This window comes from Ursus maritimus, unplaced genomic scaffold, assembly GCF_017311325.1.
Source record: "Ursus maritimus isolate PB19 unplaced genomic scaffold, ASM1731132v1 scaffold_16, whole genome shotgun sequence".
Taxonomy (NCBI): Eukaryota; Metazoa; Chordata; class Mammalia; order Carnivora; family Ursidae; genus Ursus; species Ursus maritimus.
In genome coordinates this window covers 55,549,869-55,577,626 of record NW_024424008.1, presented here as the reverse complement: position 1 = coordinate 55,577,626, position 27,758 = coordinate 55,549,869, and the positions used below count along the sequence as shown (strand labels likewise).

The 27,758-nt window shown below is 48.2% G+C and overlaps 1 protein-coding gene across 4 annotated transcripts; it reads right to left on the bottom strand.

Annotated features, from left to right (window-relative positions):
• Nucleotides 1-24,387, bottom strand: POU2AF1 (POU class 2 homeobox associating factor 1). 4 transcript variants are annotated; one of them, XM_040631239.1, is made up of 7 exons: nt 23,918-24,387; nt 21,558-21,744; nt 18,458-18,576; nt 5,957-6,108; nt 5,443-5,485; nt 5,092-5,357; nt 1-2,132 (listed from the first exon to the last, which is right to left on the bottom strand). In XM_040631239.1, the coding sequence occupies exons 2-7, from the start codon at nt 21,617-21,619 to the stop codon at nt 1,818-1,820; spliced, it is 957 nt and encodes a 318-aa protein (XP_040487173.1). In that variant the 5' UTR covers nt 21,620-21,744; nt 23,918-24,387; the 3' UTR covers nt 1-1,817. The 4 variants fall into 4 exon arrangements, with proteins under 4 accessions (XP_040487173.1, XP_040487174.1, XP_040487175.1 ...); XM_040631240.1 differs by lacking the exon at nt 23,918-24,387 and having other exon boundaries at nt 5,978-6,108; nt 21,558-21,717; XM_040631241.1 differs by lacking the exons at nt 18,458-18,576; nt 21,558-21,744 and having other exon boundaries at nt 23,876-24,376.
• Between the last annotated feature and the right edge of the window lie 3,371 nt (nt 24,388-27,758).

Genomic DNA, 27,758 nt, shown 5'->3' with positions numbered 1-27,758 from the left:
TCTGAGCAAATCTTTATTAAAATGTTTCCATCTTAGCAGGAAAACCCAGGAAGAAACCTAGAGAGACGATTACACCCAAGACCTTTTACTTCAAGATAAGAAGAAAAAAAATACTGTATAAATCTTAGCAAATACTTAAAGTACTTTATTTCTATGCTAGTTTTTGCCAACTTAAACTCCCTTGTGGAGATTGCTTCTGCATTGTCTCAAACCCTCAAATAATAAGCTGAAAAATCTTGCATAGTGTTTTCTCTGGGTAACTCAACAGGCCTGAGACCTCGTCTCCTTTGCCTACTCACTGTCACTGTACCAACAAAGATGTAAATTTGGTATTGAAAATTTTAACCTTTTAAATCTAAATATTAAGTCTGAATAAAAACAATTCAAAATATTCGTATTGGGATTTTAGGCAGATGCTGAGAAAGCTGGGTCAAAATAATCCCAAAGCAGGAAAAAATCCAGGGAAAGGCAACTTTCTAGAGTTTTTATTTAAGATGGGAAAGAAAATGTGGCAACGAAGCCATCATTTCTGAGAAAAGTTTGTCACCTCAACATGGATTCCACCAACGAACGTGTCTGCCCGATGCTGATGATGGTGTCAGCGGACAGGTGTGCCGGTCCTCAAAGCACACAGCCGCTGCCAGCAGCTCTGCACCCCCGGCAACAACTGCGCCCAAGCACCTGCCAATCTGAAGCTTCCCCAGAGAAACAGTAAAAATTGAAATGAAACCTAGCGGTACTTCTGGCTGAGGCTCTAGAAGCCTCCAGGAAGGCAGAGCTTCAGAAGGAGGCCTTGGCTCCACAGAACAGCGGCTTACGGAGGTTTTTAAGACCCACTAGAAGCACGTGAGGCAGCACTAAGCGAGGACCCCATCATCCCTGGGCTTCAGTGGGTCTTGGCCCCCGGCAAGCACCACAGAGGGTCTGCACCTGGGAGATGGCAGTCAGACATATTCATGCTCCTGATTACAAGAGCCCAGCTTCCCTCGCAAGCATCCTCAAGCAGAGCAGCAAAACCAGCCATTAAACCAATATTTTTCTTAAGTTTATTCTCCTTCTTAATAAGCCAGTAATCTGGAGCTAAATAGGTCCTCAGCCCCTCCTTCTCTCAGCCCAACCTTTCTTTCAACCCAACCCAACCCAACCCTACCCCCTCCATATACACACATCTCGTTCCCCTCCCTCCTCTGTCCCTTGACCCAGCCCTTGCCCCACTCTGATGTTCCCTTTTCTCTTGGGACCACCTCCCCCACCGCCTCACTGAGCCCCAGGCCTTGAGACTCTGCTGCCTGAGACCGTAAATCTGGCCACACCGAGAACAGCAAACTAAGGAGCAACTGGGGGGACTGACAGCTCAAGGACTCTGGCATTGGGTCGGCCCTTGGAGGGGCGCTGGACACCCCATCCATCTCAACATGACAGAGGGCAGGGCAGGGCATCACTGGCCTGAAGACAGCTCAGCCAGGCTCCTGCTCCAATGGATGAAACGAGGCAGAAATAAAAACACCTGGGTCTTAGGTTTGCAGCACTGGCATCAATATTATCACTAAAATCCCTATAATTCCTTCTCCGAAAGGAACAGAAATGGAAAAACAAATGAGAAAGGATAGAAGGGAGGGAAGGAGGGAGGGAGGAAGGGAAAAGGAAGGAAGGAGGGAAGAGAGGAAGGGAAGGAGGGAAAGTCTATCACTCTAGTTTGGGGTGCCAAGTGTAGTCGTAATATGGCTACTCCAAACAGATGTGAATCCTGTTCCCTGTTTTAAATCCTGTTTTAAATCCCAGTTTCAGGGAACAGGATTCTTAGGCGGGAGCACACCCTAAAAGCCTTCCACGGAGAGCGTGTGGTTGAGCGCGTAGGCATCACCATCCTCTTCCTCCAAGAGCAGCTTGTCAATGGTCAGGGAATTCATGGCTCTCCTGGGGTCTTCCATGTCCTGAAGGACTGGCTCGGGGATGGAGATGGGCAGCTGGACAAACTGGGGCCCGGGCAGGGCTGGGGCCGGAGGCTGGTATTGCAGGGTGGAGGTGGGCAGTGTGGACAGGGGCTGAGGCCATGGGAAATAGGTGAGAGGCGCCTGGTGCTCCGGGCCCTCCAGCTGGGGCCCCACTGTGGGCGCAGCCGCGCTTCTCGTCTGTGATGGGAAAGACACAGGACCAAGGGTTAGCAGCGCTGGGGGACCCACTTGTCCTTGCCCGTCCTTGTCCTCATGGGGATCTCTCCATCCCCCTTTCCTGCTGGCTCCCCCCAGGGACTCTGTCTGCACCTGCTCAGAGTCTCCCCCAAGGGAGAAGCCACACAGACTTCAGCTGGGTCCCTGACTCTATCCCTTATTACTAGCTACAGGTCCTTGCTCATGCTACTTCCTCACGCGTCCGTTTTCTCTTCTGTAGAGAGAGTTACAAATAGAACTGGTGCCATAGGGCTAAACCAATTAGAGATGCTTTTCCAGATATAATTGAATATACATTCCATCCCAATTTCAGAGATATTAAAATGTAGGTGGGAGGAAATGTATGTCTTAAAAATGAGTGAAAATACACCGTTTTAAACAAGACTGTCCCCTGGCATGGTAGCTGTATCCCAAAGGTGGCCACTGTCATGCCTGGACACCGAGACAGTCCTGGCTCCATACCGCAGCTCTGACATCCTGAGGTCCACCTGGGCCAACATAGCTCCACTGCCCTCCCTCCTGCTCTGGGCCAGACCTGGACACTGGGGAGGCACCGCTCTGTTAGTAAACAAGGCTTTCCTTAGAGCTTTCCAGCACCTTCCACGAGCTCATCCTCCTCTGTCTCTGAGCTGGGCCCCCCACGGCTCTCCCAGGGCCATTTTCTCAGGTGCCCTGCAAACAGTGCCCCTCCCCTCTGCAGCAAGCACACCGCAAACCTGAGGTGAAGCCTGCACAAGACACAGGGCCTGGATCCTCACTATCGTCTACAGCTGAGGAAGCAGGTGGAGGAGGAAGATCTCTGCGTGAAATGATGCGAGCGAGGCCCAGATCTCCCCCTGCTGCCCCTAGCTCCCCCCTCCTATCCCTGTCTGGTTGCCACTGTGTTTTGAGAGTAAACCATTAGAGTCATTTCGGGACGAGCTTATTTCAGTTTCCTGGGAATCTTGTGACAATGTAGATTTTGGCCCAGGAGGTGTGGGGTAGGCCTGGGACTCTGCATGTCCACTCAGGTCAGTGTGGCTGGTCCAGGCACGGTAGTTTGAGTAGCAAGGCTTTAGGGTGTTTTCCTATAGAATGCGAGAGCTAGAAAGGGTCTCCGAGGCCTTCCAGCCTCCCAACAAAGCCTTACTCTTTCCAGTGCTTCAAAAATGCTCATGGAAATCCTCCTTTTTTGAGTCATAAACCCATGCAGGTCACCTGCAATGGCAGGTTTCTTGGCTCAGAGATGGAATTCCATCAACCCAGTGCTACAAAAGGTCTTATCTCCTGCTCATCGGGAGTGCTAACTGGTAGCTCGAAACAGCTTTGATGAGTTCATTTACAAAGTGGCAAAACAAATAAATTATTTCTTAATAAATAGAGTTTGTTTGATACACAGAGCCTTTCAAAGTAGGAGGTGGGGTTAATGAAAGATAAATAATGAAAGAAATCCTTGGGATTGAAATGACTGGGAACAGTTATATCTGGCACCTCCCACCCCCACCCAAGGCTCCTGATATGGAAATGAGTTGCTTGGGAAAGGTGTTGAATTCACTCCTTCCTATCCACCATCATGTAGGCCCCACAGCTGGTTTGCTGGGTAGCCAGGGGGGCATGGGGTAGGAGGGCTTCTGGGGGCCCTTGCCTGGATGGTGATAAAAGGCAGGTGCGTCAGGATGACGCTAAGCCCCTGAGGGAAATGGTTGGGAGGCAGGGAACCAAAGCAAGCTCCAACATCAATGTGGGCTTTGCAGCTCCTCATGAGGCCCCAGCTCCAGCCCCCGCAGTCTTCCCTGAACTGCAGCTGGATACGGCTATACCCACAGGCCTCTTCTCCTCTGAACACTTGGGGGATTCCCATTCATTTGCTCAAACAGGTGCCATGCACATAAAACTATTTCTCTTGCTTTCTTCATTCCTTTCCCATCTGGCACTTGGAGGCGGCTCTTGGTTAATGTTGTTGGCCAACTTTAATCAACCGTAATAACATTTATGGAGTATTTTCTGTATGCCAGGAACGATGATAAGTCCTCTACACATATCCCAATTGATCCTGACATCAGCCCTCTTGTTAGTATTCTCCATTCACAGATGAGGACACCAGGGCTCAGAGAAATTAAGTCACTCAGTCCAGGGTTTCATAGCTTCTAAGTGAAGGGACAATGATTGAGCCCAGGCAACCTGATGCCAGAGGCAGCACTCAGAACATTACCCTGCAGGTGGGTCTGACTTCATTAACAGTAGATTCTGTGGGGTGCCTGGGTGGCTCAGTTCGTTCAGCATCCGACTCTTGGTTTTGGCTCAGGTCATGATCTCAGGGTCGTGAGATCGAGCCCAGCATCAGGCTCCATGCTCAGCAGGGAGTCTGCTTGAGGACTCCCCCTCTCCCTTTCCTCTCCCCCCACTCACATGCTTGCTCTCTATCTCTCTCTCTCTCTCTAAAAATAAGTAAATACATCTTTAAAAAAAATGGTAGTTTTCAGAAAAGTTGTGTCACCTATCGCTTAGCCTTAAGATCACTTGGAAAATCCCGTTGTTAAGTGAACAATCACCTCCCGAGGTATCTGAATAGAAAGAGGACACTGACTCTGGTACAAGACCCCGTGCAGACCCCACCTGATACCCCATTCACTGAAAACTTACTCTTCTAACCAAGACTTGGCGCTTGGGGGCAGCAGGGGAGATCTGGGGCAGAGACGCTGGAGAAAATCCCCAACCCTGAGGAGCCCAGTCTATGACCAGAGAGGTCCTAAGCCTTCTTGTGGGAGCTATTTTAGGTCACTGAGAATATGAGCAGGCCTCCCTGCAGGACAGGGTGGGCTTGGCGACTCCATAATCCTGCAGGTCAGGAGCAGGAATGATCAGGGGTCTGGAAGTCAGCCCGCATTCCAAAGGGTGCCCTTGGCGTGGCTTGGTGCCGCCATGCATTTGCGTGACATACCGTGACGTTAGTGATGAGTGGCTGGGAGGCATAGGTCAGCACAGAGGAGGGCCCCACCACCGTGTAGCTCGGGCACATGGGCTGCACGTACATGTCCGCTGAGTAGGGGCAGCTGACAGCTTCGTGGGACACGTACTCTGTGTAGGGCGTCCATGGGGCCAGGGGTTGGAGGGTGGCTGGGGCAGGCTGGGAGAGCCAGCCGGCACACAGGGCCCCCTCCTCTGTCACCGTGGAAGCAGAGACCTCCATGTCAAGGCAGGAAGGACCTGTGGGAAGAAGAAAATTGCAGAGCTGCCGGTTTCACCCAGATGGCGGTCTGCGGGGCGTCCCCAGGGCTGTGGGAGCTCTTACCCACTGCGGTGTAGGTCGCCAGGGGCTGATGGGGCAGCACCACCTAGAGGGAGAAGGACGACTAGGATCAGTGTTCAGCCAGCTCCAACTGGCCCTCTGCAGAAAACTTGCAGGGCCCCAGGGCAAGCGAGTACAGGGGAGAGTCTTCCTTATGAGAGCAAAACACCCGCCCCACGCCCCACCATCACCACTCATACTTTGGGGGAATTTGTGTTTCCGTTTAGCAAGAACCTTGCGTACTTAGGGAACTGGCATTTTCCCTTCCCATGGGGAGCCCCCAGCTCACGCTGGGATGTGGGAGTCCTCTGCTCCCTCGGGCTGAGCAAGCCAGCATCCCCCTCCTACTTGGGGGGTCACTGACTCGTTCCACCCTGGGTCCGTTCTCCAGCAGCCACACCATGGCCCTGTGTCGCTTTCCGGCCTCAGAGAGCATCCCATAGAGCAAAGAAGTACACTCCCATCCGACCCCGTGGGACACCCCGCCACCCCCACACACACACGCATACACACACACCGGCCATGATGGCCCCCTCACCGCCGTAGGGGTGACAGCCGCCCCACTGCTGGCGTGGCCACGTTTCCTCCGGAGCAGTTCCTTCACCGGCTCCTTCACGCGGACACCCTGGTACGGCCGTGGTGGGGCCGGGGCTTGTTCTGGAGCTGTGGCTGTGAAAAGCAATGTCACTGGTGCTCATCTCCCTCTCAGCCAAACCCCCACCCCAGGGTGCCCGCTCCCCTCAGTTGTGCCTGAACACGGAGGACCCACGAGACTTCTTGGACAGTTTCCCCCAGTATCGCCCCTCCTCCTGCCCCAAACCTTCTATGGCTCCCTTCCATCCCATTGATTAAGGCCTGCAAACATCATGGACAATGGAAAGTCCTGGGCTGTGCTAGCTCAACCCATTTTCCAACCACTTTGCACACTAAGTGCTACCTACACCCCTACTCTGGCTGGACATAAACCCCAACTTCTCTTTGTGCTCCTTGCATATGTCATGTTGTTGTCTTTACTTGAGATTTCCCACGGTCAGGATTCCTGCTCACGCTGCTCAGCCTCCTGACTCGTCCTGGCTCAAGACTAGTGTAACCCTCCTGGCCGCCCACGGCTGCCCACAGAAGTAGCTTCCTCCTCCAGCCTCTTAGACTGTGTAGTGCTCAGCATAGGGGGCGGTAGAGGCCGGCCTAAGAGCAGGCATTCAGTCCAGGTGGCACAGGCCTCGACATCTGCCCCTGCCACGTTCTAGCTGTGTGATCCTGGCCAAGTTACTAACCCTCTCTGTGCAAGTTCTTATCAAGGGAATGTCATAAGGAGTCGCTGGCCTAGTAAATGAGAAGCCCGGTAGGTGCTCAGTATAAAATCAGGTACAGAGGGAGCATTTAGTAAATTTGCAGTCTGCTATATGATAATTAGTAATCCTTTGGGTATAAATTTCTTATGCCCCTAACTAGCTTATGAACTTGTCAAGGTGAGATATTGTATCTTCTTTCTCTATATCTTCCCAGATAGCATGTTCAGTAGCAAGCTCAGTAAGGTCTTTGTTGATTAATTAGTTGGATGATGATTTGAAATGTGCTGCCCTTCATCTTCCCTTCACCTCTCCCGGACCTTTAGAGTGGGCTGCAGTGAATGGTTCCTGGGTTCTCTGTGGCCCCGAGGACAGGACACATACCCGATGGTGATCCACATACTGGGGACCAGAAGGTGTCCAGCCTTGCTGCTGAGAGAAAGTTCCCTATGTCTTTTGTCATCAAAGCTGGCAGACCAAAGCACTGAGCTGGAACAGGGTACTTCCTGGCCAGGGAGAGCAAGCCAGCAGCAGGCATGGCTGGGCAGTGACAATCTGCCCACCCAGACGGCCCACAGCCTAGGGCCCTGGGCCTTTGGAGGGCAGGCCTGGGTCAGCCAAGAATATGAGTACCAGTGGCCCTGGGGACTCACACAGGGAGTCCATTATCATCCACCGATAAGGGTTCCAGGGACCTGGGCTCTGATTCAAAAGCCTGAAAGCCTGGGTATCTATTAAACCCGGAACCATAGTGCTGCCCTGGCTGAACTTTGCTCAGTAAATACCCAGCTGATAAGAACCCATGCTTGACCCAGCACCAGTCCTCCAGCCATGCTCCAGGCACACGCACAGCCTGGCCTTGAAGCCTAGGAGGCAGAGAGAGGCAGCAGAAAGAGGGGAAGGGGACGTACAGAACCCCAGGGACACATGATGCAGAAGACCCCAGACTCAGATGCATGCAAGGGGGCTTCCTAACCTGGCCAAGTGGCAGAACTAACCAGGAAGGGATTCACAATGCAGATACCCGGACTCCCAGAGAGTGCTGATCCTGGGGGGGGGGGGGTTGATGTGGGCCCAGGAATCTATATTTTAAAAGTCCTTCAGATTCTGAACCTCGGGCGGGGTTAGAACCACTGATAGTTCATCCCTGATCTAATACAAGAATCTCCCTCTAACATCCTAATAGGAGATTTATTATCTTCTTTTTAATTTCCTCCATCATAACAAGGGATCTCTATTGGTATTCATTCATTCTTTCCAATATCCCGGGGCACTGAGAACACATTACTGAACAACACAGCTGTGGGCCCTGCCCACATGCATCTTGCATCTGGCGGGAGAGACAGCAATGGAACAGGTCCGACTTGTGAAATTGAGGCCAAAACTGGAGTGTGAAGCAGAGAGATCCAGCCCAGTGCCAGTGCCCCGGGACTGCCTGTGAGCCGGTATTCCTATAAGCAGCTTTAACAATGGACTTGAGAGCCAAAAGTACCTGTATTCAAATCGGGGCTGTTGCTCACTGGTGGAAAAGTCTCAGGTGATTTTGTAACACCCCTGGGCCTCACTAATTCATGTCTCCCACAGTGGTTGTGAGGATTCACTGTAGTAATACACGGGATACCCTCAAAGCCACGTCCACCTATGGTCCCTGTTCTTTTCCTTCCCCTCCCCCGCCCACTTCCACCTTCCTCTGGGGACCTACAACGTCAGGAAGCTCTCCTCCCCGCTTGACCTGCCACATGGTAACAAGCACCATTTTTCCTTGCATTGTCTTCTGATGAAACTCGCCATCATAATCCAGCAACGGCCTTCTCATCGACACAGCAAGGATCCTAAGGGTACGTGCCTGGTAGGGTAAATGCTTAACGCAGAGCTTGCCCTGAGGAAGCGTTAAGTAAATGCGAGCTAATATTATCATTCGTGTTAGTAGCAGGATCCTTTTCCAGCATCTGAAGACAGATACCAGGTCTCCTGTAGAGTCTTATGAACATCCCATCCTTCCAGCTATTCCTTAATCCCTCCTTGTAACCTTCCTTCTGGGAGCCTCACCCCTGCACAGGTTCCATGTGCCATTTCCCATCATGATCGATGATGCCCAGCGTTGGCCCTGGAGCCCAGGTGGGGCCTGACGGGGCAGAGAACAGGGCCACCTGCCCTCCCACACTCTGCTCACTCATTCTCAGTCACCCACAGCCACATGGGCTTTGTTCACACCCATATCACTCAAGCTATGCATGTCTGCGATTGGGTTTCCTGCTATTCTGAGGCACAGAGTACTGCCTGAGGCATTATGCACTGGAGAGAAACTCAGGGGACAGGGTTATTTGGGGGTCTGAGCACTGTGGTCACATTCCTAATTCAGCTGGGGGACAAGAAAGGCTCACTCCCACAGGCCGGCAACTCAGACCAGCTCAAAGACAGGTACCAGGCTAACCCCCTCTAATTTGCATGTACACTTCTGGGGAAGGGCCCACAGGACTCCTGAGCCCTCTCCCTCCCAGGAAGTGGACACATCGAACACTTGGCTGCAAAGGGGCCAGCTGGGCATTTCCAGGATCTTGACAAGTGACAGCTTCCTGCCTCCTGTTGTTTTCGAATCAATGAACAAAGAGGGCTTGGGGGAGGTGCTGTGAGCAGAGGGTATCAGCCACTGATGTCTGGACTTCCTTAGAACCCACAGTGTCAACAGGTGTGCCCGGCACAACGACCATATGGAGAGCAGTTTCTAAGTCCCCACCTCTTCCTATTGCAGTCACAAAACTCCCACAGCTCTCAAGGATCCTGCCTAACCACCTATGAGTCCACAACCAGCTGCCAGGGAGTCCTGCAACTGGCCGCAAGTGTGCAGGCATGAGCGACGGTGCTTCCGACAGTGTCTTTGCAAAGTGGCCGTGACACATCGGAATCAGAGGCCTCAGGACGATCCGCAAAGGAGCCCAATGGCCAAGTGTGTTTGCAAAGCCAAAACTTGCAGTTGGTGCCTTTCACACCGACCTTTGGGAAGCAACTATAAACGTTGCTAATTCTGCAGTAAACACTGCACTCCCTACCGCCACCAGCATGAGAAATGAAACCACAGATAGAAATTTGGAATAGGAAAAGAGGTTTGTCTGAAATCATGATTGCTTTGCCTTGGAGTTTCTGGATCCCTGAACTAAGCTAGCTTTAAAACAACTAAACTAGAATATTTGAAAGAAAAATTTTAAGATTCTTAAAATAATTTCTTAAAATAAGAGACAAAATAAAACAGAAGGTCAAAATGCTAATACACAAGTAGAAAGGATGAAAGTCCAGTGTCCCAGAGCAGAGCTGACCAGAGATTTTAACAATCCCCTCATCAAATTGCAGCTCCAGGTAGCATGTCCTCAAAGCCTGAAGCTTGCTCACCATTTATCTCGAGGTTTGAAGGCCCATTAAGTCTCCTGGGAGCATCCACTGTCCGCCACTGAGAAAAGTCTTCCTGCCTAAACATGAGCCTCGCTAGGAATCTCCTTTTTCAGGGTGAGAAGTTCAGCCATGTTACCATCCCACACTGGAAGTCAGTCACCAGTGGAGTTTGGGGAAAAAAACAAAAAACAAGCTCATTTACAGAAAAACCTATAAATTTGGCCCCAGTGAGGTCTTCCCTTTTCCAAAATGAGCGACGAAAAAATCTGAAAGTATAAAAAGTCAGCAGAAGACATTTCAGTTCCCCCTGCCACACACCCAGACATGCTCCACATCACAAAAATAAGAGTCCTACAGCTGTTGTTCCTCCGGAGAGCACAGAGCATGACAGACCGAGCCAACTGGTCACTTTAGGCAGTGCTCTGGCTGCTTGTGCCTGTTTGCACCGAGCTGAGGGAACATATGGATTCTACTGATTTAAATAAACATGGCCCTCCAGTTCCTTGAAGAAGGACAATAAATATCACCAAGTACATACGCAAAATTTTCAGCACTTGTTTATTTAATGACCCCATGCAAACCACATTCACACCACAGTGAGCAAGCTACTTGGCTAAGGAGGTAGGTCCCTCCTAATGACTCCTAGTGGAGCCAACAGCCAGGCATTTATCACCGTAACTTCTCCAGGCAGCTTTCAGAGAACTTCTTCAGATGGGTGTTCCTAGAACAGCCTCCAAGATCCTCTTGAAAGAAGACTCTTCTCTAAGCTACTGTCCTGGTACAGATTTCCCATAAGCCACCAGGGCCAGGCAGTAAGTTGAACACCAGTTAGGATTGCTGCTCTAAAGGCTAGTTGGGATTCAGGGTATGCCTACATTTCTATCATCAGGGAACCAGGAAGAGGCACCCATCCCACCCATCTTGACAATCTAGCTCACTGCTTTCCATTTATGACTGACTGGTGTGGCCTGCAGCCACAGAAGGCCATTTTGAAAGATAAAACCTTCCTAGCCCAGAAGGACACATGGCACACTATTGATCCCTCCAAGTAACCACAGTAAATATTATTCTCTTTTGCTGCTGAAACATCAGTATTTTTTTTTTTAAATCCACTCTAAGGAGAAAAATAATTTTCTCTTGTGGCAAAACCAAAACCAAATAATTGAACAATAGAAATTCAAGCCTAAGGCTAACAAACTTGTCCTAGCTTCTAACTGAAAACAAAGTCATAAAAGTTGCTGACACTTTTCACTTTAATGTAAAGAAGCTTGTTTGTGTTCTCGGCCCAAGGTAGTTGAGGGCTCCTGGGAAAGTTTAGCTCAGGTCGGCTAAAGGATTATCCACATCCTTCACTGAAACACTAATGTGAATGTTCATCTTCTGCTGAAGATCTGAGTCAAAGTTTTCAAATTTGTTCTTTCCATTCATGGACAATGGCTGATTTTTTTCCAAACAGGAAGAAAGAACTTGGGCTTTGGCCAAAGACTGGACTTGACACGCTACAGAAAGCCTCTCCCGCCCAATTTACACTAGATTGCAGTTTACTTTTTTTTTTTTAATGGAGGCCAACAAAGAGATTTCATATGCATGTAAATGCGGGCTTTCCATTCACTAATGTTTGAACTGAAAGGGCTCTGTAGCCACCAAGTATCACCACGTCACTCATATATTCTAGCAATCTGGATAACATGCAGGGTAGAGTGGAAAAAGATAGATGGACAAAAAAGTGCCTTTAAATGTGTTCAGAAGAATGGTGCCTGGGTGACTCAGTCAGTTAAGCGTCTGACTCTTGGTTTTGGCTCAGGTCATGATCTCATGGGTCCTGAGATGGAGCTCCTGGGACATCTCCATGCTCAGCGGGAAGCCTGCTTGAAGATTCTCTCTCTCTGCTCCTCCCCCCACTTGTGCAAGCACACTCTTTCCCTCGCTAATAAATAAATCTTAAAAAAAAAATAAAGGTGTTCAGAAGATATGGGAAAGTGGAACCTCAACGGAATTACAATCTGATGTTGCTTGTAAGGCTGCTGGGGCAGCTGGGGCAGCTGAAAAGGAGTAAAAGCCATAGCGTCTTGAAATGTAGGCTGGGATGTCTCCATCAGGAGAGCTCCAAGATGGCGGGTGATCCCAGACTCTCTGGTCTGATCAGAGAAGAGAAGGGGAAAGTAGTGATATTTGCCCTCTTGGTCCCCATTCTAAGAGGCATATTCCCATCAGCCCCACAGAGCTCAGTGATCAACCATCACTTGATCGATCATCATTTAAATAGAACCCTCAAGTGATCTACCATGATCCCAGGAGGTCACTGTGAAAGGATAGAGAAGAGCCACAGAGCTGAGTGGGCCAACCTGAGAAAGAAGAGCCAGGGGAGGATCCTAAAGTACATCTGGGTTGACCACAGAGGCTTGTTCAGTCTTAGAACCACAGAGCCCCAGAGCAAAGGGGTCTAGGAGCCAAGTGATCCCTGTTTAAGGGAAGCCCCGGACAGCCTGGAATGGACACCCAGGGTGATGACACACTCCTCCCAGATTATGTTAGGCTTTAAGGAGAGAGCCAGTTTACCTGTCGCCCGCTCTCATCCGCCAAGTTCCTGCCTGAGGCGTTCCCACTCCATAGCCTCAGGATTACCTGGATTATCCTGAAAGTTCTGGAGGTCCCACTCCATGACCTTGCGTGAGATCAGCTAAAAGGCCACTAGTGCCAGTGCCTTCAGACTGTCTTCACAGGCACTGCTGCCAAGACATCCTTCCCCCAGGGGCTCTCGGTGCATTCCACACCATGTGTCCACCTCCCTCCAAACCTTCTGCAGAATAAGCAGAGTGCACAAGGCCCTTGGATTCCTCTCTCTACTCCCAGAGACAGTGTCAGGGTTCTGCCTTTTCTTCGTGAAGACTCAGGCGCGTTGAATGCATGCCTGCCAAAGGTCTCTGTGTTTCCTGGTCACGACCTTAACCCCCAGGAACTCAGAAATCACCACGCTCACCTTTGCATGATTTTCTGTGACTCACACAGCCCTGACACAAATGATTTCATCTGAAGCCTTGCCACGACTTCTGAAATAGGCAGGGGAGGTCTTCACCCTCCTTTTCACTGATGAAGAACACGATGCGCAGAGACATTAAGTGGCTTGTCCAAGTCCTCACTTGTAAATAGCTGCGTCATCAGCTAAACCCAAGACCTCTGATTCCAAGCTCAGTCCATTTCTGCCTCACTGCCTGCCTGCCCCCTTGCGTGAGCAAGTCCATTTATTTCTCTGGGTAACCCCCAGAGGTCAGTCACCAAATGTTCCCTGCCCCATTCTGACCCTCATTTCTTCATGTCAGAGCCTGGGCTTGGACCACCCTGATCCAATCTCCCTTGACCACCAATTTCCCCAAGAAATAGTATTTCCCATCTGAGAGAGGAATAAGAAGTCCATGAGAAGGTTACCAGCAGTCTGCTCACATGAGTGACGAGAACTGAGAGACCTGAACAATTTCCCGCAAAGTTTTATTTTTGGTATTTTCGACTGAAATGACAGTGGATAGGTCCACCTGAGAAACCAGCTGCATCTGCCCGTCTCTTACAGAAACTGGGGTCACCGGAGCAGAAAGGGCTCCCATCTGAGATACACTGAGTCCCAGAGTAGGGGACAAGACTAGGAGAGCCCTGGCAGAGCATGCCCTGAACAAATACTTGCTAAGCAGAGTAAACCAGGTCCCTGCCATTGTGGAGCTCACCATCTAGTCAAGTGGGGTGGACATCAATTACACAAATGCATCAGCAGACCTAGAATCACAAAGTGTGGCAGAGCTGCGTCCTGGCTGGTTGGGCTGGTTTCCACCTCCACTTGATGCAGTAGGACTCACATGAGCAGCGAGCAGGGGTCCCCAGTCTGCAGGGGTATGTAAAGAGGAGAACGCGAGAGGCGTAGTGGTTCCACCTTCGATGCAGGGAGTCTGGTCTGGGGTGAGGCTCAGCCTACACCATGAATGTGAGTCTTGCCCAACACAGACAAAGTAGTCCCAGATGTTCAGGGTTCATCCCCAGCCTCAGGACCCTAGATGAACCCCAAAGACGTTTCACCAGCTGGTCCTTTCCTCTCTTGGCTGATCAGCCCACTAGAGGAAGACCAACCCTAGGAACTCCAATTCCAAGATGGAAATCAGCTGGCTCCAGAGGTTCCGCACTGTCTCACATCTAACTTCTTGAGGCTCATATCTGTAGGCGCTTTTGAGTCAGGCTACAACTGTTCTCCGTGAAGTAAGAACCCACCTCCATCTAAGGGTGGACTTACTTCCACTGGGAAGGGAAGAAGCATCTAATGGAACCCTAAAATCCTTGGCACTGAGAAGTGGTATGATGTTGTTTGGGACTCAAACAGACCTAGTTTGGAAAGCCTACTATGTAGCTTATCGTGTGTGATCCTTGGCAATTCACTTAACATGTATGTGCCTCAGTTTCCCTATTTGCTAAATGAGAGTAATGGTATCCACTTCATGGGATTATCATGAGGATTGTTTGAAATTAACACATTTAAGCACCTAGGACATAACAGGTGTTCAACAAATGGCTGTTTCTCCTGTGATCTCAGCCTATCACTCATCAGAGAAGTAGCTAGGCCTGGTGTTGTGATTCTAACTTGCCCTTGTCCTGCTATATCCTGGTACTGAGTGTTTCTATCCTCAACACACCCAGAGCCTTCTGCTGCCAGCAAGGCCTATCTCAACCTGCCTTCATTGTGCTCTTAGAAGTCATGCCTCAGGTACCTGGGCCTGGTGTCCTCAAGCAGCAGGACAGCCATGTTTAGGAGACAGGGGGCCCATGATGCTGCAGAGAGCCTGGTCGAAGATCTCACTTGCAGACAGAACAAGCCTGGACAGGAGACATCGAAATCCTAGCATCAGCCTCCTGCAACGATACCATGAGCTGAGCAGAAGGACTTCTTTCCTCAGAAGCCAGCAGAGGAGCGGGTCTGTGGCAGAGTGAAATGTTTAAAGGACAACTCCAGGCAGGAGCACCTAGAGATTTTTGAGAGGCAGACAGAGTAAGATGGCATGCCTTTGTCTTGACCTCAGATGTAGCCCCTCAAGGAACTTCTGTGTATCTCCCAAAGGACAGGGCCAGGGCCATGACTGAGGCCATAGTCATGATACTTCTCCAAAGGGCTAGAAACCTAGGAGCACATATCCCACATGGGATGGAAACATGGCAACATACACAGGAAGACTCTTTGGCAGTCCGGGAGGGAAGTTTTATCAACTATTAGAAAGGCAAAATTCTGGCGGAAATATTGGGCATTGCTTTTGCTTTATCGAGAGCAACAGGGATCAGAATGGGGAAAGAGAGGGACTACACTAAGAGCACGAGACCATATTGGGGGTGAGCCAACCCAAGGTGCCCATCCAAATTCCATAGCAAGCTAGCACCAGAGTGAAGAGATTGAGCGGAGGAAACAGAATATCTTTCTTTGTGAGATTAAGACCCAGAACCTGAATCTAGAATTACCAGTCTGAGAACAGGAGAAACCTACAGTCAGGCAGCTGGAGGAGAAGAAATGCAGTTGTTTGTTCCTTGATTTAAACTATCTAGTTTGGGATTTTCCACACCAAAGAGATTCTTGTTGAAGAAATCAACTTTTCCTGACCAGTTCCTTGGAGGAAGGACTCTCCAGACCCAGCACCAGCTACACATTGGGGGTCGGGTCTAAGTGCTCCAGCCCCAAGGCTTGTGGCGACCCAGGGCATAGACCACGTGAGTGAAGTCAGCCCTCCTAATTGGTTCATGATGTGAGACGTAACTGCCAGTCAAGATGAGCTTTTTTGCCAAGTCTCTGATGTACTAACTAATGGTCTCAGGATGTGGGGACATTTCCTTGTGAAGGGCCCTGAAGCAGTTGTTAGAAGAGCAAGCCTGGGAAACGAGTCACCAGTTGAGTCTTTGAGGAACATACCCCTGCTTTGTTCACAAGACACCGACATAGACTGAAAACATGACCTTCACAGCTTCAAAGCTTTGTGGAGCCCAATACAACATGCTTCACAGTGACTCACTTTGCTCTAGGAGTGTGGGCTTTACCCCAGAAGCATTTAAACCGAGGACCTGTGAGCAGCTATCAGGGATCTGGCTGAAGGAGTGAGAATTGTTCCAGGTCACGGTTGTCAAGAAGTGATCTGAAAGTCCTGGAATACAGTGGAGACCCTGTAGTTACCAACAAAGGGAAGGAAGCAGGGGAGTCTGGGTGTGAATGAGCAATCAGAGCTTCAATATCCCCCCAGAACTGCTCCATTTTTATTTTTGTATTGGAGTTGTACTGTAGGTTTGGTTTGAATAAAGACATTTGTGCCAAAAAATATTGTAAACACCTAGACATCCTTGGATTTTCTTCCCAATCCTCATATGTTATATCCTAATATGCCTCTTCGTCTCCCCAGATCTAAGCAAGAAGTCTAACTATCATTTATCCTTGAGGATCTATACCCAATGCCATATGCTTCAGGACACCCTGATTCTGTCTCCCCCCACCCCCCCGCTGAAGACAATTTATGACAGTGCTTGATTTTTCTACTAAGAATAATTCCATTATTGAGTGGATGCATGCATGCATGGGACAACAAAGGGTTTGTTGATTTTCCTTCTATGCCTTTCTTTCCTGAATCAGTGTTGCCTTCATCCAGCACTAAAACTTGCTCCTGCTTTGAACTCACTCTCCTCCCTTTTTTTCTCCTTTTTCTATCTCTCCGGCATTTCGCAGTCCTGGAAAGTGATAACAATCTTTGTACACTTCCTATCTTCCAGTTAAATTTATGAGTCTTTCTAGAGGATTAAAAAGTAATTCAGCTTTTCTTAAGTGTGGTCAAATCCTTTTTGGTCCCAACACCTGGTCTGAGAATGACTCTGGTTTATAATTCTTTGGCTGCCTGCTCTTCCCAGAAAGTGATACTCATGAAACCATTACTAAGAAAGGCAGCACATTGCTGTTTCAGTTTTCGGTATCATTTGTGCTATTTCTTGCAAAATTCAAGGGTCAGTCTCCTGACAGCTAGATTATAAACACCTCAGCCCAATCTTGTGAATTAGAAGAAAACAAACACAGTTTGTCAGTCAGTACGAGCCTGCTGCCTTATGAGGCGTGGAAGAAAATGGTGGCCCGAGTTCCAAGTTTGGTCACAGAATGGCCATCTTAGCCATCAGCCTTAGCCCTGATCACTAACCCACCACAAGCTGCAAGACTGGAAATGTACGCCCTGCCGTTTCACAAGAAATGCAGAACTCAGAGGCGACAGAAATTACTATCTATAATTAGTGGCATAAGTTTTATTCTCAGAGGTAGAGTGAGAGAGAGCGGGAAAATAAGAATAGTAACTAATATTTATTATTGAGCGTTGGCTTAATGCGAAGCACGGTAGTAAACACCTACCACAGCCCCATGAAGCAAAGAGGTAAAAACTGTGGTCCCGTTAGATGCTTTAGGAAGTGGCAGCAGAGTGAGGCAGAAGGGCTTGCCGGGACCGTGCAACCAGTGAGGCATTAAATCTAGGATTCAAACTCAGATCTGCCTGCCCCAGAGGCTAAGCTTTAAACCACTAATGGCATAGAAAGAACAGAGACACCACTCTCTAATTCCAAATAAACCCCGCTCTCTATATGTTGCTTTCCACGCCACATCACACACGTGCACACACATGCACACATGCGTGAAGGGATAGCCTGACTCTTCCAAAGTCTAGACAGTTCAAAATGAAAGGAGCACCACGGAGGCAGAAGCCTTGGGTCCCAGCTCAGGCTGCCACACAGGGCTCTTGATTCATGCTGCCCAGAAAACAGAGAGGCTGGGTTTGGGGGCAGACGATTCTAAGTGGCTGTCTCCCCTTCGAGCCGTCCGGTTGCAGCCGAGAAATCTGCAGAGAGCCCAGTGGAGGAGGTATAGCTGCATAGACCTTATTCCTCGCAGTAAGTCAGATGAAACACGCATCAAACTGAGTCCGTGACATCGGCGCAGTAATCCGCCAGCCGGCCGCTTCATTTTTGCCATTGGGTTTCCACTCCTTTGCCTGACGTGGAAGGCCTGTGCCTTCACCCAGAGCACCCTCCCACGCCCTGTGGGTGAGCCAAGGCCCACGGCGGAGACACGGGACAGCTTCGTAAGACAATATTCAGGCTGACTTACTAACCTAATCTTCAAGCTTCAGTCTTCCCGTCTATGACATGGAGCTTAACCCAGAACCTGCCTCCTGGAGTTTCTATGAGGATTAAATGAGATAATCCATCCAAAGGGTGGCAAAGACTGGCCACTGCGGCACCCCACATCGGCCCTCTCCCTCCTTACCAACAACCCCCACGTTATGGGGGGGGGAGTCATGTACCAGCTAGACAGTGACATGATCCTCCCTTGCAGATCGGCACAGCGGGCAGACGTCCGTAGTGGTGGTGGGGGCAGCAGGAAGGCATGATCTTTTTGCTGTTCTTTTCTCTTCTTCCTTGTCTAAAACACAGATGAGGTGGCTGGAGCTAAAGTAGCAGCTATGAAACAGCTTTGAGGACAAAAGCCACATGCCTAGGACAGCCAACCAGAAAACAGAAGTAACGGGAGCCGTTGCTGGCCCTGCACTCTGTAGACAGTCTTGCATGGCTTACTGCAGACTTTGATGCGAGAGAACGTACACCACTGTCTTATTTAAATCCAGCTTGTTTCGGGTCTCTTCACTAGCAACCAAATGCAATTAAACTGATGCAACAGATCGGTTGGTACAGCGCAGGGCGCTGAGTAAGTACTCAGGCCCCAGGGCTGGTACGTGTTCCTATGGAGAGGACGGAACGTGTTGGGCGCCGGGTGAATTGTCCAAAGGTAAATTAGAAGCCCTTCCCTGCAACCTCCGGGTCACTAGTTCTCAGCTTGGCCTCACATTCAAATTGTCTGGGAAGATTTGAAAATCTAATGCCCAGGGCAATTTAATGAGAACCTCTGGGTTGGGACCTGGACATTAATATTTCTTAAATTTCCCAGAGCCTTCCAACATGTCGCCAAGGTTGAAAAGCACTGCTCTGTGCTGATGGAGGAATGCCTTCTGTTAGATTAAAGACTTGTGTTTGAAACATGGATTTATTTGGTATAAGCCCTCGTGAAAGCTCAGCAATTATAGCTGGAAAAGAACTTGGATCAAGTTTAATCTCCCTGCCTCTTAGCCACGTAAAGGCAATTCCCGTTTTACAGCTGGGATGCTTGAGACCCAGAGTGTTTAGGCGGCTTGCCCAAAGCCCCGCACCTAATAACCTGTAGATTGGAAAGTCAACTCCACATCCTGCCTGCAAGAACAATGCTTTGTCCATAGTATCACACAATCGGGACAAGAAGATTCCAGGAAAGGCCTCTCCATCCCTGGCAGACCCATTCTTATCAAACAATTGTTCTACAAAAAAGAAAAAACTAGAACATCGATAAGTATTTCATAACCGGGAAACGTATGCAGATAATCAATCAGCCAACTTTGGTTTGGTTGGATCAAAGTCAGAAATTGGTGGACATCTTCATTAGTAGGAAAATAAACTTCTTTAGAAAGAAGTCAGAGGGGGGAAAGAACCTGATACCTTTATTTTGTACTGGGAAGGTTTAAAAGCAAAAATTTACAGAACTTCTAAGTGAATTAAATGTCCAGATTTTTAGCTAATTAAGTGTAGACAACTTTGGTTCTTTTCATTCCTCACCACAGAACAGATCTGCAGATGTGAACTGGAAGAGAGATTTCCAAACCTCTGGCTTGCAAACTTTCTGGGTATAGAGAAAAACAAAGTTGGCATTTTTCTTTAGTAAATACAGGGAGAAGGAAGTAAAGTGTCCACCTTGAAAATTATTGCTCTTTCACCAACTAATCTGTGTGCTTGGTAGATGTTTGTCCCTTATTTCACTTCCTTCTGTGCTAGTGAATTTGTGTCTGTCCTTTAGACCCTACGTGTCCTTATCAACAAGAACCACTGAATCAATACATAAACTTGGTGCGAAGTAAAGGTGCTTATTAAGTGGACAAAGGTGGTAACACACAACAGAAACGCTAGAGGTACTTGACAGACCTAAATTACTTCTTGTTATAAGTTTGCCTGAGTTTCTGCAAGTGATAGGGTTTCAAATATTACAGGGTTATTACAGGTTTTCCTTATGTTTAACCAAATTTTTGGCTTCCCTACAAAAATTGGCTATTTAGTGAAACCCTGAAATAAATCCAGAGTTCTATGTGAATGAGAATTTTGAGACCCTAATTTACCTGTCTGGGAACCTCAGCTCTGTTGAAATTGTCTGAAAGCAAAGCTACATCCATGCTGTAATAGTTTAATCATAACTATTTCCTGTTCCTATCCTGCCTCCCTGCACACTGGGGCCATGTCTACGGGACATCAAGACAAGCAGCCAATTCAAAGAAAGTCAGCCTGCCTTTCATTATCATGTAAATCTTTCCCTTACACAAATAACAACAATAAAAAGCAGTCATGTGATTCATTCATTTTCTAACAAATGGTGTTGAGTTTATTGTACACAGTTCCATAGCTGTTAAGGAAGAAGTCAATCAAATCAGATTTTGGCTTTATGCAAATCATTCAATCAATTGACTGCAAGTTTTATCTCCCACTGGTTTTGGCATTGTGTGACCCCAGGATGCAGAGAAACCTACGGAAATGAGCATGTAAAGTATGACCCAAATCATTTAGTCCAGAGGTCAGCGAACTTTTTCTATGCAGGACCAGATAGTAAATATTTTTGGCTTTGTAGGCCATGTATATAGTCTCATGGCACCTACTCAACGCTTCTGTTGTAGCAAAAACAGACCCGGGCGACATGTGAACAAAGAGATATGGCCATGTTCCAATAAAATTTTATTTCCAGGAATGGGGGTTGGGGCCAATTTGGCACTCAGACCGTGGTCTGTAGACCCCTGATTTACACCCTTGGAAAACCATTTGAAAGATCCTCTCACTAAGGAATATTTTGATCATGCCTTTTTAACTATTCTGATCAAAGTGTGGAAATGGATAGACAGGAAGGAATTTAGAGGAACCCTGATCCCTCCAGATGGGCACAGGGGAGGTGCCACGGGATGGAAGGTGCTCCCTCACCGCTATCCGGACACTTGATGACACTACCCACGCTCCCTACTTTCGCTCCGACTAAAACCTCGTAAGGCAAGCATTAAAACCCCCATTTTGCAGATTTTTCAGAATCTGCGAAGGTCGAATTACTAAGCCGCAGAGCCAGCTTTCAAACCCGGACCTGCCTCACTCGATCGCACCGGCCGTTTCTGCCGCGCTGTGACCAGCTGGCCTGAACAAGGCCTCTTGTTGGAGTGGCTGTGGATTCACATCCGCGTGGGGCCTGCAGCACCAAGTCCAGGACCCAGAAGGAGAATCTGCTGGCCGAGTGACTCCTTTATCTAACTGGCCAGTCAAGCAAAGCTCAGAACCGTGAGTGGTACTCACAGATTTCCACTTCTGTGCGCCAGCGGTTCTGAGCTGATCCGAACCAAAGTCAGTGTGCACATTTGGTCCACCGACAGGGATCATGGGCCAGGTAGGGAGGAGGCAGCATTTACAAAGTGGATGTTTTCTTAACCCTTTCCAGAACACCATAGTACAGTCATTTCAGATCATGGCCCGAGGGTGTTTTCTGAAAAAAGAAAGTGCCTTTTCAGCACTCTTGGTGTCTGATTTCAAACTCTGCCCTTCCATCAGGTGATTCTAAGTGGGCTGACAATGCTGCCCTGTTTTTACTCGTTCCCCACAGGGTCTAGGCACCCAGGTCCCCTCGTTGCCCCTGGACAAAGGTTCTACTCAGATCCCGGGTAAGGGGATGGGTCCAGTGCCCAGGGCCTTTCCTAAATTCCTTTAAGGTGCCAAAGGATAATTAAAGAGAATTTTGACTGTGTGCACCTGATCATGTGGAACCGTTCACCCAGTTATTCCACAGACGAGCTTACAATGTGGTCTCCCTAAGGATGGAATTTTATTGGACCTGACTGACGTCCAGAGTGTGAGCAGGAAACATGCCTCCAGCATCTCCTTTGGGGAAAAAAAAACTGCTAATCTCTTAAGAGGAATTAAGGAAGAATATAGTGCACAACCAAGAGTGGGGAATACGGTAGCTCACAAAGGGAAGAGAGCCACCCGTATCTCAGGCATTGAAGCAAAACCGAAGCAACCAACACCACTTCAGTGGTGCCCCAGCTTACCACGGGAAGGGTAGCTCTGAGGAATGGCTATTATTTTTACCCCATTTTACATATGACAAACGTAAAGATTTAAAAAATTAAAAATAATGAACAATTTTTAAAAAAAGGAAAGTGATTTGCTCTGAATAGGTAGGAACCAAGGCAAAAGTTCCTCAAGAGCTCACATAAAACCCACCAATTCAGCCCAAGTGTAAGGGCAGACGACACTCAGCAGCGTCCAGTAAACACAGCCGTGCCCACCTGCCTTCAGCCACATTGCGCTCCCTGGGGCAGGCTGCTTCTCCTCTACCCTTCAGGTAGCCCTGCGCCCCACCCATATTAGCATATCTCTAATTCTCTTGGAAGGATTCCATAGCTCCCAAGCCCAAATTAAAGTCATCTCTTTTTGTTAAAAAAAAAAAAAAAAAAATTGCATCTGGCCAGTATCAAACAATGAGACTTCACAATCGGAGAAATTTTGAAATCACTCCTCCAAATTATATATTAACAAGCTCAATCCCAGAGAATTTACACAAGAAATAAAGGAAACAATGAGTTGGTGATAAAGTGACTGTAAGTTATGTTTTAATCGGTGAAAGCATATTTTCAGAACTTTAAGGCCTCCAAGAGAATATCTTTTTGTAAAATAAACAAACACTCCCCAATTTATCTTTTCCTGTAAATCTAGATTCTCTTATATTAAGTTTGCTTGAAGCAGGGTGTACATAAATTCATTAAAAGGCGTTTTAAAGACGTAAGCTCCTTTGAAAAGACAGAGCGATTTTTTGGTGATATTTCTTTCTTGAGGAAGTACAGGACTGAGCCCCAAAAAGGTTCAACTCCCATGAGGCTGTCGAGTTGACTCTGTTATTTCAAGAAAGGAATGTTGTAGACACTCTCTGTATGATTTCAATTATTAATAACATGAGTCTCTGTTTGATCCCACATAATGGAAAATAAAGTTCACAGTTGTTCCATCCAACCCCAGGGATAAACATGAAGGTTAAAGATAAACCCGCTGCCCCCTTGCACGGGGGCACACGAGCCTTGCCACAGAGCGCGAAGAAGAATGACAAGAGGCAGGGCCGGGAGCGAGTGAAGACATGCCTGCCAAAGCCAGGTTTCCACATTGTCCCAGGGCACTCACAGAAACAAGTCATGCCTTCAGCAGAAACCAAAGTAACTCAGAGAGAAACAGGCCCAAGGACTGGAACCATAAGGTCAAGAGCAGCTGTTTATGAAAAATAAAGCCAGTCATGTAAAGGACTCCACGGCTTTCCCCCGTCGGCCCCAAACCAATGTCACATTTGGCTTTTCGTGGGGTGAATCATGAACTGGCCTTTCCTCACCACGGTGATTCATGCCTCGCAGCGGAGGCACGATGAGCTGTCCCACCTTGGAACACTAGTTCGTTCCCCTCCCGCCTGGAAAATTAGCATCACCTCTGACAGGTTGGTTTCTCCACCGGGCTCCATCGCCCACCTCACCCCTGCGTTCTCCCCGGGCTGGGGACCCAGACCCCTGTTGCCTCCATCACGACCACATCCTCTCTGAGAAGTCCCAGGCTCACTGGTGAGCTCCGGTGCCTACCTGTGCTGACACGGCTCTGACAGCCACGGCCAAACCACTTACGTTTTTGCCAGAGCATGGCCTGTGACAGGATGTTGCCTTTTCTCTTTGAAGCAGACAGTTTGGCTTCTTGAATGTGAGACCTGGGTGTGCTCTCCTCCAGTGTAGCCGCTGCTCGCTCAGAGGCTGTTTCCTCAGCTTTTTAAAGGCCCGAGTTCCCGCTGCGCGGGGGCACCGCGTCATCACATCCTCCCACCCCAGGCACGGGTGCACTCTCTCTTCAGCAAGGCTGCCTGTCACCCCACTGTGTGCGCCCTCGGAGGCCCCCCGGCTGTAGGCCGCTTGACTCACGGAGCCAGCCAGCTGGATCTGAACAACGACACAGCACAGAAGGCCGTGGTCATCCAGATGCAGCCCCAGAGTGCAGTGTGATGCACGTGGGGAGGGTGAACACGTCCGTGGATGTGAGCCGTGCGAGCACGCGTGTCAAGTCTTGGACCCCTCCACACCCACGATGAGCCCAAAAGACCCCTGGAAACTCTGGGTTTTCTATGGTGCCTATTCAGGCTTCTATACCACAGGCATGTCAGCAGGACCCAGTCCGCCATGGGCCCTGCTCAACGGGAAATGCAATTCCCAGGGGTCACTGGTTCTCAACACAGGAGGAAACACCTGTAGTTTCTTCAAGCCTCACTAAACAACCTCTTCATTCTTTTAATACTGGTTTTCTGTTTATTCCATTTTGAAACACAATAGCCCCTCCCTTGCCCCCTAGCCACTACCAAAATGGCAAGGCTTAATCATGCTTAAATATGGGGGACACTGGTTCCAATGGTCCATACACCCATGGAGAAAGAGGCCAACTCTCTCAGGGAAGAGAGAAGACACCCATGCTATTTAACGATACAATATGAAGAGGGCCTCCTTCCTACTACCCACCCACCTGCTAGCATGAAGCTTCTCAAAGGAAAAGTAGTGAGGCTCACCACCTCATAGCATATGGGGATTAGGCCACTGACTCCCTCCCAGTATGGAAGCTTCCTGCCACTGTGTATCCTAATCCACATGCTCAGGCCCCAGGGACCCAATCATTTGACCCCCTGACTACGGCTCCCTAGCCCAGGCCCCCTTGCTGCTCTGTCCCCCACACTGCTTCAGAGCCATCTGACACAGCTCTGTCCACTGGAAACCAAGGGACATCCATCCAACCTGGCTCAGTCATAGGAGGGGTGGGTTCCCAGTGAAGTTGTGCCACTCACTGGCTGTGTCCTCTTCACCAAGTCACGTAACTCTAAGTCTCTGTTTCCTTGTTTATAAAATGAAGAAGCAGTTCTCTGAATGTCTCATGGGGTTCTCAGGAGGATATGTGACCTCACTGTTCCTGCCTCACATTGTTCTGAATTTTGTCCTATTTCTCCAAGTTCCATGAAATTAAGAACTTTTCCTTATTTATCTTGGTCTCTCCTCCCGGCCTAGCATAATAATTTCCATGAAACCATCATAATAACAACTACTTACTAGGCACCGAGCTCTATGTGAAGCCTTAACTGCATTATCTGATCAAGTTACCACAACTCTGTGAGGAAACTTCTATCCATATGGTTCAGAGAAACAAATACTCAGGAAGTTTAATTGGCCCAGTGTCATGGGCTGTTAGGTAGGTGATAGGCTGGCTGTCAGACCCAAGTTCATCTGACTAGAGCCAGAGTTTTAGATAATCACACCGACAGATATTTGTTAAGTTGAAGTCAGTGAAAGCCAAATGTCAGCCATGTTTAAAACCTAGAACAGATCAGTGGACGATCTGGGATAATTCTCTGTCCTCTGGAAAGAAGGGAGGAAGAAGACAAATCTAGAGGTGTGCTGACAATTCAGATCTTGTACAGCAGCAGGTAAAAAAAATGTCAGTACGTAGGCCCACCGCCATGCCCAGCTCTAAGCCCTGCCACCTTTGACAGCCTTGAAGCTCAGGAACCAGATTCCAGCTCAGTGCTTCCAGCAAAGACTCTGGACATCAATGACCACATATAAGCAGGTATTTGGGAACCGAGACTTGGTCAAAAGATCCAAGATTTGTTGGGAAGACGTTTTCCGTGGCTGAGAATCCAAAGCCAAACTGCATGGCATAGTTCAAAAGGGGAGGAGGTGTCCATGTTTAAGAAGTCGAGGAAAAGGAAAAATTCTTTTAACTCCTCCAGGTGTTTCAAATTTGGGTGTGCTCACATTTTTAAAAAACTTTCATATATCGAAATCAAAACTCCTAAAATAATTCAATAAAGGGGCACTTGGTTGGCTCAGTGGATTAGGCATCTGCCTTCAGCTCAGGTCGTGATCTCAGGTCCTGGGATCGAGCCCCATATCAGATGCCCCTGCTCAGCAGGGAGTCTGCTTCTCCCTCTCCTTCTGCCCCTCCTCCTTGCTTGTGCTTTCTCTCTCTCTCTCTCTCTCTCTCTCTCTCTCTCTCTCTCCCCCTTCCTCCCTCCCTCCCCCTCAAATAAATAAAAAAATAGTAATTCAGGAAAGAGCACTGATTCGCATTGCAAAAGAATCCTTAGCTTTGCAAAAAGGATTTACCGCAGACTTCATTCCTTCCTTCAGTCAACAAGTATCTACTTGTACTCACTATGTGCCATCATCCAGAGTAGGCCTTACTTTCCCCTTTCCATTTGAGCCTTCATCATCCTTTTCAGTCATGGCACTTTATCATCATGGGCCCCCGAAAGGTTCCTCTCTTACTCATTCATTCACTTATTCATTCATTCATTCCCACCCCATCTTCCATTCTCCCATGCCTAGTCTTTCTCTTGTCACCACTCACCTCCATCACATACCAGTCAAAGCAGGTATTTTCATCTGGTTCATGTCAGTCCTTTTACTTGTAGACATTTGTACCTGTCCTTACATGATGTTTTGCATGCACGGATTTTTTTTTCATGTCCATGGTAATTTATTGTAAGCGCTCACACTGTTCCTGAGTTTGTCATTCAGGATTATGCTGAAGGTCCATCTATTCTGCCATGTAGACATTCTGTCTATCTCTTCTGATGTCTTCAAAGGAGCCCACGGAATGCAAACACGGCATTTTACTTACCCAGATTGTCTCCCACTTCTCCCTGCACAATCAGAGCGTCAATGAATATTTCAATGCATCCTTTTACAGATACGCATGCTTTTGTGGGCTATATGCCCAGAGGTAGAATTACTATGTATGGATATATTTAATTAAGCTGACAAAATACAACCAGATTGGTCTCCAAGACTCCCACCAGCTTCACGGATTTCCATCTCACCACCAAACTTGGCACCATCCAGCTTCCCAATTTTTGCTGACCTAATAGGTGTAGTGATAGCACGCTGTGGTTTTGTTCTACATTACTAATACTAATACTAATACTAATGCATAGTAATACATACTCTTCCTACACTTGCTAACCTTCTGGATTTCCTGCTCTCTAAAATGACTCTTTATTCCTTTGCCAATTTCTCCAGTGGGGTTGCTGTCATTTTCTTATTGACTAGGAGTTCTTTGTATATTCCACATGTAAAATTCTAGATATTATCAGTTTTACTCAATATAAATTTCTTCCGCTAATCTGGCATCTGTTAACTTTATTTGTGGTGTCCTTTTTTTTTTTTTAAGTAGAAATACCTAATTTATGTACATGGGCCTGTCTTTAAATTCCACTGTATTTCATTGGTCTCGTCTGTTATTGTACCAATACTTGAAAGTTTTCACTATTACTTATTATAGTACATCTTAAAATTTTAGAATATGTTTATCAAGCTCCTCCAAAGAAATACAACTGGAGTTTGTATTGGTTTTTCATTGAATTTATAGATTGCTTTAAGGAGGACTGATATCATTATAAGATTAATTTGGCTCAGCTAAGCAGGGGATAGCTCT

Coding starts and splice junctions, on each gene's coding strand:
- POU2AF1 (XM_040631239.1), bottom strand. CDS start 21,619: ATGTGCACACTGACTTTGGTTCGGATCAGCTCAGAACCGCTGGCGCAC. Junction 6,109..18,457: donor ATCATGTCACTGTCTAGCTG/GTACATGACTCC, acceptor TGCTTTTCACAG/CCACAGCTCCAGAACAAGCC. Junction 5,486..5,956: donor TGAGGGGGCCATCATGGCCG/GTGTGTGTGTAT, acceptor TTCTCCCTCTAG/GTGGTGCTGCCCCATCAGCC.